This window comes from Hippocampus zosterae, chromosome 5 (genome assembly GCF_025434085.1).
Source record: "Hippocampus zosterae strain Florida chromosome 5, ASM2543408v3, whole genome shotgun sequence".
NCBI classification, from domain to species: Eukaryota; Metazoa; Chordata; class Actinopteri; order Syngnathiformes; family Syngnathidae; genus Hippocampus; species Hippocampus zosterae.
In genome coordinates this window covers 16,400,391-16,417,430 of record NC_067455.1, presented here as the reverse complement: position 1 = coordinate 16,417,430, position 17,040 = coordinate 16,400,391, and the positions used below count along the sequence as shown (strand labels likewise).

Below are 17,040 nucleotides of genomic sequence, written 5' to 3'. Positions count from 1 at the left end.
TATTTTTGTGCGTGTGCAAGCTTTGTTGAGACACTAATATGAGGGAGTTACATTGACATATATTTAAATGGAGTATCTGTACTGTGGGGAACTGCGTGAGTGTGTGTGTATCTGTGCCCGTGCGTGTGATTGAGAATGAGAGAGAGAGAGAGAGGAAGAGCAAGATGAAAGGGGAGGTGGTGACGTTTGGACCACCTGATGGGCTGGTTCCGGCCCTAATCCAATTATATTGCAGTAATAATGACACAGCCTTAAAGACAATAAAGAAAAATTACATGAGTTCAGTTCACTCTGACCAGGAACGCAAGAATTTTGTTTCAGCTCTGGAAAAAAATAACAGACAATTTTTAAAGATTATTTTGGAAGACAAATTGACAAAAGTCCGTGTGTCTCAATTAACCCTTTGCTGACAGCCTACACCAACATAGAGATTTTTTTTATTTTATTTTTTTAATTTTTAGACCCTGATACCGTGTTCATTCATGTTTGCTTTACCCTCTTTATTTGACTTTTTACTATTCAGATTTTTGCGATTCTCAGTCTGGTCCAATGCCTATAGCCCCCAAACAGCAGGGGTCCGCTGTATTTGCATTTCATCCGGGCTCTTTGTCACAATTCCACTCTCCGTGGTTCCCGCTCTGCATTCGCACATATCTCTGAACAAAGGTAGAAGACACTTCTCCACTAAAGACATCCTTTAAATATGATGCTCCCTTTCTTCGTATCTGCTTCTGCTTGCACAGCAACATCAGCCCAACTCGAGAACAACCTCCAAGAGTTGTTGGGCGTGCCTTTGGGCTACGAACAGTTCCCAGTCAACGGCCGACAACTGGGTCTGCAGGTACCCGGGTCGCTGTGGCTTTAGGAGCCGCTTTGGGACCCAGTTGGAGGTCGCTCAACAACAACAGCAACATCAATAGAGATCTGCAGGTTTTCGGGTGGTGGGGTTGTGGGGATCTATATATACAAATAAATGGACATAAAAGAGAGTCAAGCAAAGCTTGTAGATTTGTGTACTCATAGCAAAGTGAAGTGACATCATCTGGTTCAGCCTCCTTTGACAATCACAGCCGGCCATTACAGTCCCTTGCAGAAATCCGACTGAAAACATATCAACTAACACATGTGATACAGTTAGGGCGTGTTTCTGTCAGTCGTCAGCAAAACGAGCGTCTGTCGGTGATGGACTGAGAGGTCTGTCGGTTCTTGACCCGACTGGTAACGACTACACCGACGGACAAAAACCCACTCCTGGTGCTTAGTCTGTCTTTTTTGTGCCTCCCATCATTCGTCAATCACCAGCAAAATGGGTGTCCGTCAGCACTAATGGAATGCCCACTTCTCTGTGTATCAGACAACCCCCATTTCCTACTTTGACACTTGCTCCATCCTCTTAAGTCATGCTGACACAAGACCACAAACAGCTCTGGTTAAAATATCAGAATACACTTTTGAACAATGTTGTAATGATGATGTATCTTAAACTATGAAGGCTAACTGATGCATTCTTCTTAATTATTTTTATTATTAATAATATTATTCATGCATTTGTTGAGTTGTCTTTTGACTTTTTAGAATTGTGATCATTGTATTTATAAATGAAGGAAATGTAGGTGTCCAAAGTCTGTCCTCAAGGGCCGCTGTCCTGCCTGTTTTCCAGCTCTCCCAGGAGCAACACACCTGATACAAAAAAATCAGGATCATTCTAATGCTGCTTCAAAGCTGGCTGATGAGCTGATCATCCGAATCAGAGAGATGGAAAACAGGCAGGACAGTGGCCCTCCAGGCCCAGAGCTGGACATGCCTGATTTGGAGTGTTCAGTCAGCCTGCCATGCATGTTTTTGGAATGTGGGAGGAAAGTGGAGTACCCAGAGAAAATCCGGTACATGGAGAACGTGCAAACTCCAGACAGGAAGGCCAATGCTAAATGGTCAGGTCTTTTCATGTGTTCTATTGTCAAAAAATTGTCCAAATATAGTCATTGGTACTGAATCAAAATTGTTTAATAATGCCCACCACTACTCTGATATGCTAAAGATGCTCATGTGATCTACCTTTAAAAAATGCCTACATTATGTCATTGCAAATATAGGCATTATCAACTACACATTTGTATGCTTCTTTTTAGCTAAGTACTAAATCTAATCATGCATTAACAACAATATTAGGCAGTAAAGATTGCACGAAGTAAACACACTTTTATAAAGTCAATTTCAGACATCTGGGATGTAAAAGTGTATCCATTAGACAACTGAGGAAGTTGTTAAGGGGACTGTCAACTGTGGCTCTCCCAAGGCCTTAGTACTAATGCAGTTTGACCTCAAGTCAATGAGATATATGCAAAATGACCAGGCTATATGGGAATACAGTACAGTTTGCAGATGGTCAAGGCGACTAAAAGGGTAGGATTAGCAATTTAAATACCTTGTTCTTTCTGGATGTGAACGAGCCACCTGGGAGCAGTGAAGCTAGCACCTTTCGTTTCTACATCACACGCGCTGGCCTATAGAGAAACTGTTTTCAAGCCTTCACTCACTTTGCTTACCTGCCTATCACTCGCATACGCTTTATTTCAATAACACACATTTAAGAGTACTACATAAACAGCTATACACAGCACACTAATGATGCTCGGTTGAAAAAAATAGACAAAAATACATTTTTATATTGTTTGTTTTACAACTCACTAGATTTTACATTCACATCGGGATTGTTGGGCAAGCTACTTGGAAAATGTCGTGAGCTCGTCCTCAACCTATTCTACGTTAAATGTATCGTAACAACAAGGAAGCGAACCACCAGAAAAATGCAGCCAGAATAAAATGACTCAAATGACTAAACTACTTCAGAGCTATGTCAGTTGGGTGGAGCCTCTAAAAAACAAACACACACACACACACACACACAAAAAAAAACATTTTCAAGTTTTGTAATTGTATGATGAAGGTATAAATGGACAGTTTTACTGTTTACAATTTTTGGATAATGTATACTTCAATTTATGTGGTGGACAAAAGTAATATATTAAACAAATAAGGTATCACAGTTGCAGATGCGGTCACCATTTTAATAGGGATGGGTGAGTACCAATAGGCACCGCTGCGTCTGATCGCTTGCTGATGCTCACAGCTGGTCGCCGTAAAATCACAATTCATGACCATGGCATCACAGAGCCCGTTTTATAGTTATATTGTCGACATCGACCGGTACTGGGTCGAGGACCTGTGCAATCAGGTGTGTTAAGCAGAACATGTCCAATGATGCAGTCTGATATTTCATGACATGATGCTATTATGTATTACAGTCTATATATATATTGCGCGTCGTCCCGCACGCGGTCTGTCCTTCCGTCTGTCCCTTTTCAAAACGTACGTACTTCACCGCGCCGCTGCGCGCCGCCACTGCGCCGCTCAGGCAGTGGCTCACTATGATCGCGCAGGCATCTTAGCGAAAAAATGTTCTCTACCCACAAGCATTGCAATAAAATTGTTAGTTATTTAGTAGAGCTAAACATCTCTTTATTTTCGCAATAAGCAATGAAGATGAACAAAAAGTTGAACCAAGCAACAACACTTTTGTGGGCCGAAGGCCCACCTTACCTGCCTTCCGCAGGAACTAGCTGATGAGCCGCCCGCAGGGCGGCGAACCAGCTAGTTTATATATAATAGCCTGTGACATTTCAATACATTTGATTGTAACACCAACACACGTTTGCACGATACAGCACAAAATACGGTACCCGAGGAACTGCTTTAGTTGAGTTAGTCCAAAGACTGATTAAATATGATAACAATATAACATACATATGACCAGGAAGATAAAGGAAATTATTCATCGTTTGACCGTGTGCAATGTTGCTCATGCAGCAAAAGTGTGGATACAGCGGAATGAAAATTTGTACTTGACAAAAAGATTGTTCAAGAACAAAGTCTCGAACATGCATGAAGGAGCTGATGTCGGGGCGATAGAGCACCATTTGAGCTTAACGTTTGAAAAGCTTGAGGAAAGAAGTTGCTCTTCAGCATGGTGGTCCTGCTATGGATGGTCCGTAATCTCCTGCCAGAGGGGCAAGGAGATGGAAGAGGGTTTGTGGAGATTTAGGTGGGTCCTCTGATGCAGAGAGCCCTCTTTTTACATCTTCTGGAGAAGATGTCTGTTGTTGTGGGGAGTTGAACCTGCTCCTCACAATCTTTACATGGTCTTTACCATCATTTGAAGAGCCTGTCTTTGTGCAGTGTGCCACACCGCAATGCTGGTGCTAAGGACTCTCTCCACCACACATGTGCAGAAGCTCCTCAAGCAAGAAACCCGCAGTCCGGTATGTCATAGCTTCTGGAGGAAGTAGAGACGATCTTTAGCAGACGGGAAGTGTTTCGGCTCCTGATAAAGTCACCGGGAAGGTGGATCATAAGGTACTCGTAGCTCGAGACCATTTCCATTGTTGCTCCACCAACGTGCAGTGTTCTGAGGCTGTTCCACCAATATCTCCTCGGTCTTCTCCAAATTAATACAAAGGTTGTTACTTTTGCACCGGTCAACAACATGTTCTGTCTCCTCTCTGTACTCGGACACATCGTTAAAAGTCATGCGCCCCACTATTACTGTTGTCTGCAAACTTCGCTCGATAACAGCTTGTGAATTTCACTGAGCAGTCCGAGTTGAGTAGTGTGAACAGGAGGAGGCTCAGTACACTGACCTTGGCATGGCACGTCCGGAGGATAATGCAGGAGGAGACAACATTATGGATCCTGACAGTCTGTGGTCAAGGACTGAGGCCTTGCGGCATGTCATCTTTTAGCCACATTTCCAACAGGCGACGCATGTAAAAGTTTCTCATTTTTCTGGAACCACATAACCTCGGGCAAAGTCCATTTTATGAAAGTGATGGTATAGGTAGTTTGTTAGCCTTGAGCTAAGACAGACAAGCTGCCTGCTTGCCTTGCTTTTGTTTACGTGAACAGCACTCCCTTTTGCTGGCATATACTGAAGTTGTGTACCTTATTTTTATTCCACACACAAGGAGTGAAGCGCGCCCAAGGAATGAACAGTATGTACACAATTGTAAAACACTCAAAGGAAACATAGGATTACTTTTCACTTTACACTGTATCCAGTGCAACACAGAAAAACACAGCATTATGGAAGCATAGCAGCATCAGTGTTACTATGCATAGAATAAAATGACTCAAAAAATGGTACATAATGTTTACTCAGCAATGCAACATACAGTACATACCCATTGGAGTGCCAACCCCATAGGCTTGTGAGTCAATAAGGCCTCCAATCTGGGTGAGGTTGCAGTTGCGTTGTGTGGCAAACTCAATGCTTGTCGACTCCATGAGGAAAGCATAATCTGATGTGAGTACTCTGTGAATCCCCTCTTCAACATTCTTCACCATCACTGAATGCCGCCGACTGCTCATGAATTCCCACATTTTATCATAAGTGGAGATCTTGGTTTTCTGTGAGGAGACATAATAAGATTGTGAAAGTAAATAGCCAAAAACGTTTGTGTACGGTAGTCTTTCTAGGGCAATATACAAGATGTGCTAACTTGTGTGGAAATAAACACCACTTGTCTCACTACATACAGCGGTAGAAGCATATAGTTCCACTCTGCCCTTTGCTGCATTAATATTTAAATGGTAATGGAAACATACACATACAATACAATGCATATTGTTCAACCATGATTAACAACAGAAAGCCATTTTCAACATTTTACATCGTCAGTAGTTTGTAAAAATAGCACACTGTGCAGACTGACCAAGAGTATAGATTTGTGAATTAAAAAATATATATAGTGTATATAGTGTTGCAAGATCGGGCCCAATGGCAGCGGATATAGAACAGTAATGTAGGCTAGCAAGTCATCTGAGGAGCAGTCTCTCAACAGCAGGCAGCCCAACTACACTTCAGCTAGATACTGATACTAATGGCTCCTGATGCACTTTTGAGTACCTTTGAGGCAGAAGAGCACACAATAAGAAAGCTCATGTACAACAGAATATGTAGATCTTAGATCAGGTGGTGTGAAAACTGTTTTCACTCATGAGATACTGTATTTCATAAACGTTCTGCTCCTGTCATTTGCACTGAGGAGAACCAGCTTGGGCATAAGCAGTGTGCTTCAAATTGCATACTCGCTATCCCACAGTTTGATGACAAGGGAACGTTTCTTTCTTAAGAAGCGGAATTGAAGGCAGTTTTGAAGCCATTCGGAACCTAATTAAGTCACATCTTCAAGGTCCCACCCGCCATTATTGTGTGTAATGACTTTTTGTGGCTGGTCGATATTTTAGATCAACCGGGTGATTTGCGGAGTGCCTATCAGAATCTTTTGAAGTCACCCTTGACAAATCAGGCGATTAAGCATGCAAGCTTCTGACTGCTGATAAGAAGAAAGCAGTGGCGATGAATACATTGACAGACAGATAACTCCTACATGCCAAAACCAACTGACAGCAGTGGTGCATCACCAAACATGTATACCCAAGCACTACAACAGATTTGCGATGTTGGAAATGGAAAGGTACAAATCACAACCAAGCCTCGCCATTGCATAATTCTACAGAAGACAAGTGATTTGAAAAACTGAATTGAAATACTGTTAAATTCTTCTAAACTGTTCTTAAATACACAATCCTATCTTTCTGCAAGTGCCAGTGCCACCGACGAAGCCAACGATCATCAATTCCCATAGTCACGACTGAGTTTCCTTTCGAAAGTGACGGACAATTTCAGCCTTTACAGACAGCGAGTTTTGCTTCCGTTGGCCAGACATGTCTACAGACCATGTGCTCAGGACCGCGCCGTGCCTCCGAGAGTTACGGCAAAAACTACAACAATGTACCGAGTCAATCAGCAGCGTGACTAAGCAACAGAGGGGAATCCCATGTCATACATTTTGTTCAAAAGCAAGCTCGCGGCGACAGTGAGATTCCCACAGTTCATTGTCACAAAATCTGGTTGTTATAATGAAGTTTACGTAATAAAAGTGTTCATTGTCAGCAAAATCGGTAAATGGAAAATGAGTTGCGTGAAATCGGGACTTTCAAATGTGAACGTTATAGAGGTGAACAGGTAAAATGGGCTACGTTGAAAGGAGATTCAACTGTATTATGTATGTATGTAATGTATATTATTAGGTATGTCATAATATTCATGACATCGCAGTATTAAAGTGTGTTGACATCATCATGTTGTTCTTTTTCCAGGTTAAAATAATGAGCCCTTTGTGCTTCAAATTTGGTTTCGGGTTGACAGATGCGCACATCGTTTAATTGGGCTGTAACATCACTCTCCCCACTTCCTTGTTACGGTATACGAGCACCGCCAGTTTGCCCGCTCACCCACGTGGCTTACTGGCCCATGTGAGCGCAATGCTCCAGTTAAATGTGGTCGTCATGTAGACAAAATGGCAGCTGCGGAGGCTGTGATCGGGTTCACAAGGAACCTAGGTTAATCGCATGATTAAAATAATAATAATAAAGCCTCCGCTCCCCTCAAGTGCAGACCCGTGGGCCCAACGTGCCCCCATTGTGCTGAGAACTGCTGCCAGTGGACATCTGCTAATTGAATTTTTAAGTGTATTGCTTGTGGCGCTGGTATACACAGCATGGCATCTTATACTGTGTTTGAATGGTCTTCACTTTCAGTGTTTATAAGAATGAGTAAAACGGACAAAATTCAACAAGTACCATGTGTAAATTGTACCTTAAGTTTATCTCTATACAGTAAATGTTTTTGTTGTGTTTAGAGCACACAACCTTGGAAAGTGAATGCTAGTAACGCGGTTTACGCCATTCAGCATATGGGTTGATGTAGCCTTGATTTGAGTGCAATAGCACACGCTGGTCCTTGTCGTCAAGAATCTCTTCGGTGCTTGTCAAAATGTTTTGCATATTTTTCAAAGGCCCTTAATCAAAAGAATCGAGAGAGTGGAGGGGGATCGTGCATGGTTTTTGTCTGCACAAACAGCAGTGTTTTTATATTATGCAGCCTTCTCTCCTTTGCACAGACACCGTTTATGATACAGGGAAGCCGTGAAACAAAATGGCTGTAGTAGATAAAATATTTCTGCAATACAAGTGCAGGATATAAAGTCACATTTGTGCTTCGACTACCCAGCCAGCAGAAGGGTTGAATATAAGAGCTGCAGACCAAACCTGAAAATAGCGATGACTTTTGTAAATGTACGTTGCTGTTTGTTTTTTTTTACCCACTGAGATGGATAATTTACCTGAAGTGGAATAAAACGTATACAGTACCAGTGTGTAAAATGAATCAAAAGAAAAATACAGTACTACATTAATGTGACATGGTGGGATATTACAAATGTTGACTGCAAGTGATAATTCCTCCAAGCATACATGCTTAAATTTACATTTTAATTCGATGGGCGTTTTATTTTAATTTGGTGACTGTGAACTGCACCTGGGACAGTGAAATTGTTTACCTAATGGCTACATTGCATGCTGTTTAATTTTATTTTGGCCATATAATCATTCACGTTTACTGTGACAATAGTACACAATATGTAAAAACTCATGAGACAATGGTATTTTAAATTCTATATAATTTTTATTGGTATATTGTAAGTACATGTCTTCTTAATATTATTAAGTTATCCATCCATTCATTCATTTTCCGATCGTTTTTATTCTCACAAGGGTCACGGGGGGTGCTGGAGATGATCCCATCCCAGCTGTCTTTGCACATTGTATTTTATTTCTTGATTAACTTATAACTTCTCAAAGAAGCTTAAATTTATTTATTAGAGGGTAATTCCGTTTGATATCCCGTGTACTGTAGTAATGCATTTTCACCCAATGTTTTTAGGTTTTTGGCATATATACCACCTCTCTCTCGCTCTCTTCAACTCTCTCTCTCTGTACACACACACACACATATATTTGACGTCCAATATAAACTAGACTGGATTAGTAGATTTCATTTGATGCAAGTGTAGTGAGAACTGTGACCCATGCCTGCATTGTAACCGCTTTACTGAATTTTATACAGCATATGTCCACTTTATTTTGTTGCCATTGTTATAATTCTTCCATAATTATACATACAAAATGAACAATAAATAAATATGTTTCAATTACTACTGCTACAAGTGGTATTTATATGACAGCTTCAAGAGCATTGGAAGATCTCGACATAACACTGGTGTTATTTAAAGCTCTCCACCAGGCATATCCTATTAACTAGGAGATTTCACCACTCATCAGTGGATAGGATCATTCTGGAAAGCGTTTTGATATCAAAGTACTACAATTAATTATGTAACCAAACAGGCCTCAAGCTTTTCTGCACTGTTTGATTAAACATTTTCAAAATGCAGATTAATTAGGATATTACCCGCCGTATATTTATTCTGCAATGGCAAGCCATTATTGTGATTTTCATGGTCTGCTCTATCTTGTTACCTTCTCTCCCCACCACCATCTCCATGAGTTCCCCCTGATTTAATAATCAGACTGCCTGCTATTATTTTTTTGCAAAATAATCTGCATTTGTGAAGACTGAAGATTTGGAGAGGGGCTCTGTTTTAAACATTAACCGGCATCTCCCAATTATACCCACAAGGTAAAAAAAAAAAAAAAAAAATCCAGCCCACCCTTTAACAAGATGTGATTTTATTAGCTAACAAGCAAGTCTCTACAGCAGTGGGTGTTTGCTATTAAATTATTCAGTGTTGGTGTAGCAGAGGTCCACGGGGAGTTCTGCTTGAGAGACGAGTGAAACGCCTCTATGCTTCAGAGACCATCCTAGGCAGACATTTACATAATTAGGCACCATTATACTATTTTCCAGCACGAGTCACTAATTACCTAAACAGTATTTTGTAAATGTTATTCCGGGATGTGAATTGTGTTGTCTGGGCATATTATTTGTGTGTAACGCCACTACACTAAACATCATGATAACCATGTGCCATTAACACCTTGATAAGGACATTAAGAGCGGTTGCCCTCTGCATTGGTCTGGCTTTGTTAACACTCAACTGAGAAAAGTAAAGTGAATTTTTTGCTTTGAATTGTTGTATCTGTTTTTTATTGATATGTTCTGTTTTGGTTTTCATATGGATCTTTATCAGTTTCAAGATCAATTGTGTTTGACCATTTGCCACTCGTCAAAAAGGTCTCAGTCAAACAGTACCTTTACAATTCGAATACATAGCTCTATTGATTTATTGTGCCGTAAACCTAATGAGGTACGCCAAGTACTCACTTTCTACCAATCACTTATAAGTTGTAGGAGTGCAAAACATACTGTGCATTCTGGTGAGTTAACCAAATGTCAGGTCCACAATAGATACTTGAATGCTCTGGAAATACACTCTCCTCACTAAATTTTGGCCAGTGAGCTAAATTCTTTCTCCGTTTGCTCCGTTTTTACCGGTTAGCACTCTGCAAAAGCCATGCAATCCTTTCGTGAATTCGCCCCGGAATTCCTTAAGACTCTGGATGTTGTGGGGCCATATTAGTTGACATACGTCTGCAAAACTGCATAGACATCGGTGGAATGTGTCTCTGGATGCAAACCAGGGGTGTGGACCCCGGATTCACAGAAGTGGAACCAGAGCGTATGTATTTACCATGGAGCATTACACTCCTCAGCCTGCATGGTAAGACCAGTACGTGGGTTCTGGAGAGGTGGTCTTTCAGGAAGTCAAACCTCAGATTAAGGAGGTGCAGTGTGGTTTTAATCTTGTTCAAGGTCTCCCTTAGGGATAGTGTGACAAGCTTGGTCAGTCAGGAGGGCATCCGAGGAGAGCCGCTGCTCCTCCCCCTTGAAAGGAGCTAGATAAGGCGGTACAGGCATCTGTTTCAAAAGGCCTCCTGGATGACTCCCTGGTGAGGTGTTACGGGCACCTCTCACCAGTTGTTGTCCGAGGACACTTGCCAGAACGTGACTCCCAAGCGGCCCTGGGATTTCCATGAACAAACTGATTGAAGTGGATGGTGACAGGAAGGTCTGGGCTTACCTGCTGAGGTTGATGATGTAAGCAGAAGAAAGATCGATGGGTTAAACTTAGAAGCACTTACAAACTGTTTGTTTGGATACAAATGGCCACATTTCTGGAGTCTCTGCCCACGAATTTGTGTGAAATTATAGCCCCCATGCCCCCTCCAAAGAAGGATTAAATGCTTTTGTAGGAGAAGGTGTCTGAAGTATTTGTTTTTGGCATCGTGTCCTAATGCTTCACATGCATGGATCCTCACACTCCTTGACTTGGTGCTCAAGTGATGCCTGTATGACTAAAAATAAAATACATATTTTTACTTCTTGGTATCTCAGGTGCAAAAACACAGCTCCTCCAAAACAGTCTGATTTTAACAGGGTTGTTAAAAAATAGGGTGTTAAGTGTATTGTGGTATTTTCAACGCCCCTCCCCCCCAAAAAAGAAAAGTTTTCAGACAGGTTATTACAATATATGGTAATTGTTCTTATTTATGGAGAACTGGCATATGTGGTTTGTGAGGAGCACCTGGGAACATATCTTAATGCACACTTGGGGGGGAAAAAAAAGTGTGTTCTAACAGCAGTTAGCTTGCAGAAACAAATTAATTTTAAATAATTAACACCCTATGACAACACCTATGAGAAAAGTGTCTGTATACTAGATAAATGGAGGAATGCATGACTGGAGGTTTATAATAGAAGACCAACTCGAGGGCACGGCAAATCATCTTTTTTTTTAAACTTTTTTTTTTACTACCACTCTGTCATGATCACTGTTTTTGTGGACTTTTGTATTCTATTGAGTAGCTTTAGTCTTATTTCACATTATGTCACCTTTCCCGATGTCCCTTGTTTCATCTCTTCCTGTTCTTGCCCACAATGTTCCTTGTGTCAACTCTAACCACTTGTGTCTTGCTGTTTCATCAGTTTGTTCATCAAGTGTTTAAAACACACACATCAAAAAAATATTAATCACGGTTTTCAATCGGCTATCAGGGACATGTCTAAGTACCGCTTTTTCTGTATTTTTCGGATTATAAATCGCACAAGCCAAAAAAATGCACCATGCAACAACATATATATATATATACATATATATATATCCTCATTACAGAAGGGGATGATCGGGAGTACAGGGGACTGACAAAGGACTTTGTGGACTGGTGCCAGCAGAATCTCCTCCAGATCAACCCGAGCAAAACTAAGGAGTTGGTTGTGGATTTCTGCAGGAAAAAGTCCTCACCAGCACCGATGAACATCCAGGGTATGGACATAGAGAGGGTGACCTCCTACAAGTATCTTGGTGTTCTTCTCAACGACAAACTGGACTGGTCCACAAACACGGACACCCTGATTAGGAAAGGACAGAGCCGACTCTTCCTACTCAGGAAACTGAGGTCTTTTGGGGTTCCGGGGTCACTCCTTAAGACGTTCTATAACTCGGTGGTGGCCTCGGCCATCTATTATGGCATTGTCTGCTGGTCAGGCAGCATCTCGGCCCGGGACAGAAAGAGACTGGAGCGACTGGTCAGGAAGGCCAGTTCTGTCCTGGGTTGCTCCCTTGACACTCTGGAGGAGGTGGGCAACAGAAGGATGCTAACTAAGCTAAAAGCTATGATGGCCAGTCCCTCCCACCCCCTCCAGCCCGCCCTGACAGCACTTGGTAGCTCCTTCAGCCAGAGACTGTTACACCCGCGCTGCAAGAAGGAGAGATACCGACGCTCGTTCCTACCGACTGCTGCCAGGCTGATGAATAAAAAATAACAATCATAATAATAATAATAATTAAATGATGTGAAGGTAAATTGTAAATAGTACTGCGATTTATCCATTTGTGTTCATATTGTATTTAATTGAAAGATGTTTGTTGTTGTTTTTTTTTTCTCTTCTTCTTTCTACATACATTCTTGCTGCTGGAGGCTGTAAATTTCCCCATTGTGGGACAAATAAAGGCTATCTTATCTCATCATATATATATATATATATATATATATATATATATATATATATATATATATATATAAAGTCGCACTGGGGAAATGTATTTGATAAATTCCAACACCAAAAACATACATGTCATCTTGATAGGCAATTTAAAATTAAAATAAAACTAGAGAACAACAGGCTGAATAAGTGTACGATATGCTAACGTTACATGACCCTTAAACAAATGAACTGTGAATGTGTCTGGTATGTTCACGTAACATACTAAGAGTTATTTAGACAACTATAGCTGTTTGAAAGTGCTCTATAAATACTGTTGACTTGACTTGACTGTAGCACAGAGAACATGCTAACAAATTTAGCAAACCATCAGCATCACTCCAAATCACGAAATCCAATGACATCTTCATGCTCTGTGTCACTTTTAAACAACACCGCCAACTCCGGAGATAGAAGATGCAGTGCTTCTTCTTCTACATTGCTTATGTTATTGTTTTTCTCAGTTACCGCCAACGTGGAAAGTATCAACAAAGTCCGGGTTTTAAGTCTTGCGGTTTAATGTGAAAATAACGTGTGATGTGTACAATGTGTTAACTATTTCACACATAAATTGCTCCAGAGTATAAGTCGCGCCCCTGGCCAAACTATGAAAAAACTACGACTTATACTCTGTAAAATACGGTACTGTAACAAGACACGGTCTTTAGTACATTACATGATGTTATAACAAAAACACAAATCCAAGCTGAGTGTTATGATGACGCGGACTACACACCCTTTTGTTAACCTTGAGAAACTTTGTAAGCATTTTTTAGCTTCAAATTTGAATAAGTCATGCAAAATAGTCTGACTCAAGTGGAGAAAGTTTTATCTGTAGACGATATTACTAAATATACAGTATAATATGGCTATTACTGACCTTGAAGAAAGTCATCGTAGCACCATCCTCGACCACTCCATACTCTATCTTGGTCTGCTTGGCAAGGTCATCAGCAGAGTCAATAGGCGACTCCATCCTCTCCACAGTGAGGAAGGCTGCAAGGTTTGCCGTGTAGGAGGAAATGATGATGAGAGTAAAAAACCACCAGATTCCTCCGACAATTCTGGTGGAGAGGGCTTTCGGCATGAGTTCAGATCCTGAGTGAAAGGAGCAAAGGGAGGTCATGAGACTGAGATGTGCAGTCAATGAGAGAGTGGGGCAGCATCCTCGACAGCTGAGGCCTGGCTGGTCCTCCGCACCAGCTACCAAGCTCAAACAAAAAGAAATAAAGTCAAATCATTATCTTTCCGTTGTTGGCGCAGAGGTTGCTCAGTGTCACACCTTGTGCCATATTACCCGGAACAGTTAACCAGAGTGTGGAACCAGACTAGGACCTCATAATATTTGCATATATGTTTCATCGTTTTATTTATTTAGTTTAATCGATTGGCCACTTGAAACATTTCTGCAAAGTAAAGCACAGGTACATATATGTGCAATTTGTGGTCAGCATACACATAGACCGTATGCGAGGGAGTGAAACTGCTCTGTTGAAAGAAGAAGAGCCTGAGTTCTATGTAATCTGTTTTACCCAAGCAGCTTAAGCTATTGAAAGCTGGGTTTTTGGACAGTCATTCACAGCTGATAAAAAGCCATAAAGATAGGGGGTTAAGAACTGCATGCTCCACATCCTCTGTGAGAAAACTCAATCTGCATTCAAAAGGGAGGGAATGAGGGGGGACTATGGCTCAAAGCGAATTGCTATTGATACAGCAGTGACAAGGGAACCTTTTATTCAATCACACTAAAATCTTAAGTCTATTTAACGAGCGCTGTATTGGTGTATAAAAAAAATTGGACATGAACAGGAAGCTTTATATTACAGGATGACCCCGTGGCATGCAAAAGGTAGAGCCGACGGGGCGGGGGGCCCCGATTATCCATTTGAGGGCGGCATCCACAGAAACCCTCTGTCCATGACCACTTAGGGAGGCAAATCCGTCTGTAATTGATATGTGATGAAAAGTTGAAGTAGCGTTTAAGGTTTAAAGCATGTGTGTCCTAGTCAAGGCCCGCGGGCCAGATTTGGCCTGTCAGATTGATTTGCTTTTGCGGGCCACATAAAATAAACATGTCAACTTCGATGACGCTTGCTCGAATCTGTACCAATGTTTCAAATTCTCATATGTATTAAATAAGACAGATATTGTAAGCATTTTCTTGTGACCTCTCATTACAGTCACTGAAACAATAGTTTAGTTAAACCATTATTCTTGACTTCTGTATATGGCCGGTAAGTTAGTTTTGCCCAGGTAGCAATTGAAATTGAACTTCCTTCCAAGTTTTGACTATGCAAGATTTAAATGGCCTGGCGTGAAATAGCTTAGTTGTCCAAAGCATTTGTTATTCCATCCCAAAATGTGATGAATGGCACTATTAAACAAACGGATGGATCACCCATTGGGTGGGTTAAAATCACTTCAGGTCACGGTCTATTTGTAATAATCATAACAATCTTGTTAGTGAACTGATTGCTGTGGAATAATTTAAACTAACATATCTAGAGAACTTGGGAGTAGCAGTACACCAAAAGGAAGAAAAAAGAGATTGAATAAGAATGAAGAGGAACAAATGAAGGTCCATCATGCATTTCCAAAGGATGGATGGAGTTGTGATGTGATGGCAAATACAACCTTTTGGCCTGATTTATTAAGGGTTTGTGTGTATGTGCAAAAACTGGCGCTCACACAAACAGATGTGGAAGCTGGTTTTATAGCGGGGCGCATAGAGGATTCTGTCTGCCAATTATGCTGCGCAATTCATTTTGCAAGGAGAAAACCATCAGAGCGACCTGGAGCACCAACCGCTCTTTTAAATACTACACGCTCCACCATTTTTACACTTGTTGCTTACTGTGCATGCCGTCCATTATCGTGAGTGAACATGCTATTTAGCGCCTGCTCTTTGAGATCTTGGAAAAAGGTTACAATCTTAGTTGCTTATGTGTGACACACCCACCAACTGTACATGCAATCTGGTGAGTGACAACCAATTGTGTGCCTGCTCTTTGGTGTCTTGATAAATCAGGACCTTTGTGTATTCAGAACCAATGTCAAATTAGGGGGGGAAACAACAAAGGATTCAATATGTTTTAGACGTCCAGCTATAGGATGTGGTTTCTTTAAAAATCAACAGTTTATTATTCAGAGCAGAATCTTACCCTCCAGCAGTAACTGGCACAGAAAAAAAGGTGATCCATGAGATTTGTCAAACTTGGTTGGGGCTGACTGTCATGTACCCAAGGTAACGTCATGACCGAACAGCACTTCCCACAATTTTCTGGGGGCGGGGCAAGCCACCGGGCAGGGGGGCATCTCTACATTGTGATCCAACACGGTTCCGCATAGTCATTGTCTGGTCTTCGAATCGAAACGAGCAGAGCAGCCTTCGGGCCAGATGCCACATCTTCTCAACCAGGTGAATCAGATTACACACGCGCGCGCGCGCGCACACACACACACACACACACACACACACACACTGTATTTTCCGCACTATATGGTGTTTCGGAGTATAAGGCGCACCTTCAGTGAATGGCCTGTTTTAAAACAATTTCATGTATTGGCACACCACATTCATTATGAGGCGCATAGAACAGAAGCCACAACAGTAATAATAATAATAATACATTTTATTTATAAGCGCCTTGGAGCTACTCTAAAGGAATACATTACAATACAAAACAGCTTTCTTTACAGAGAGCTTTCACAACTGCTGCAGCTGTAACAAAGCGCTTTACAGAACATTTAAAATGCTACATCCAAGAAATCTGAATATTGATCCCTATATTAGGCGCATCAGATTATAAGGCTTTTGAGAAAATGTCATGCTTTTTTTAGTGTGGAAAATACGGTGTGTGTGTGTGTATATATTTATAGTTTTCTTTGATACTAGATACAAAATAAAACCTCTCCTCTCACATGAATACTTTGAGACAGTAATTCATGCCTTTGTCACATCCCGGCTGGATTACTGCAATGCCCTGTACTGTAGAGTTATTTTCAAGATCCTCCTCTTTGTTTTCAAATCTCTGAATAATCTCGCGCCACCTTACCTCTCTGAGCTCATCCGCCACTAC

At 41.2% G+C, this 17,040-nt stretch overlaps 1 protein-coding gene across 3 annotated transcripts in view; it reads right to left on the bottom strand.

Moving 5' to 3' along the window:
* The window catches only part of grik2 (glutamate receptor, ionotropic, kainate 2), a 153,345-nt gene that overhangs the window by 22,862 nt on the left and 113,443 nt on the right, over nucleotides 1–17,040 (bottom strand). For all 3 annotated transcript variants that reach the window (XM_052066424.1, XM_052066423.1, XM_052066425.1), the window contains exons 14-15: nucleotides 13,842–14,059; nucleotides 5,238–5,463 (exon numbers count right to left, since the gene is read on the bottom strand). In XM_052066424.1, coding sequence (XP_051922384.1) covers nucleotides 5,238–5,463; nucleotides 13,842–14,059 — 444 coding nt within the window. The remainder of the gene's footprint in view (nucleotides 1–5,237; nucleotides 5,464–13,841; nucleotides 14,060–17,040) is intronic.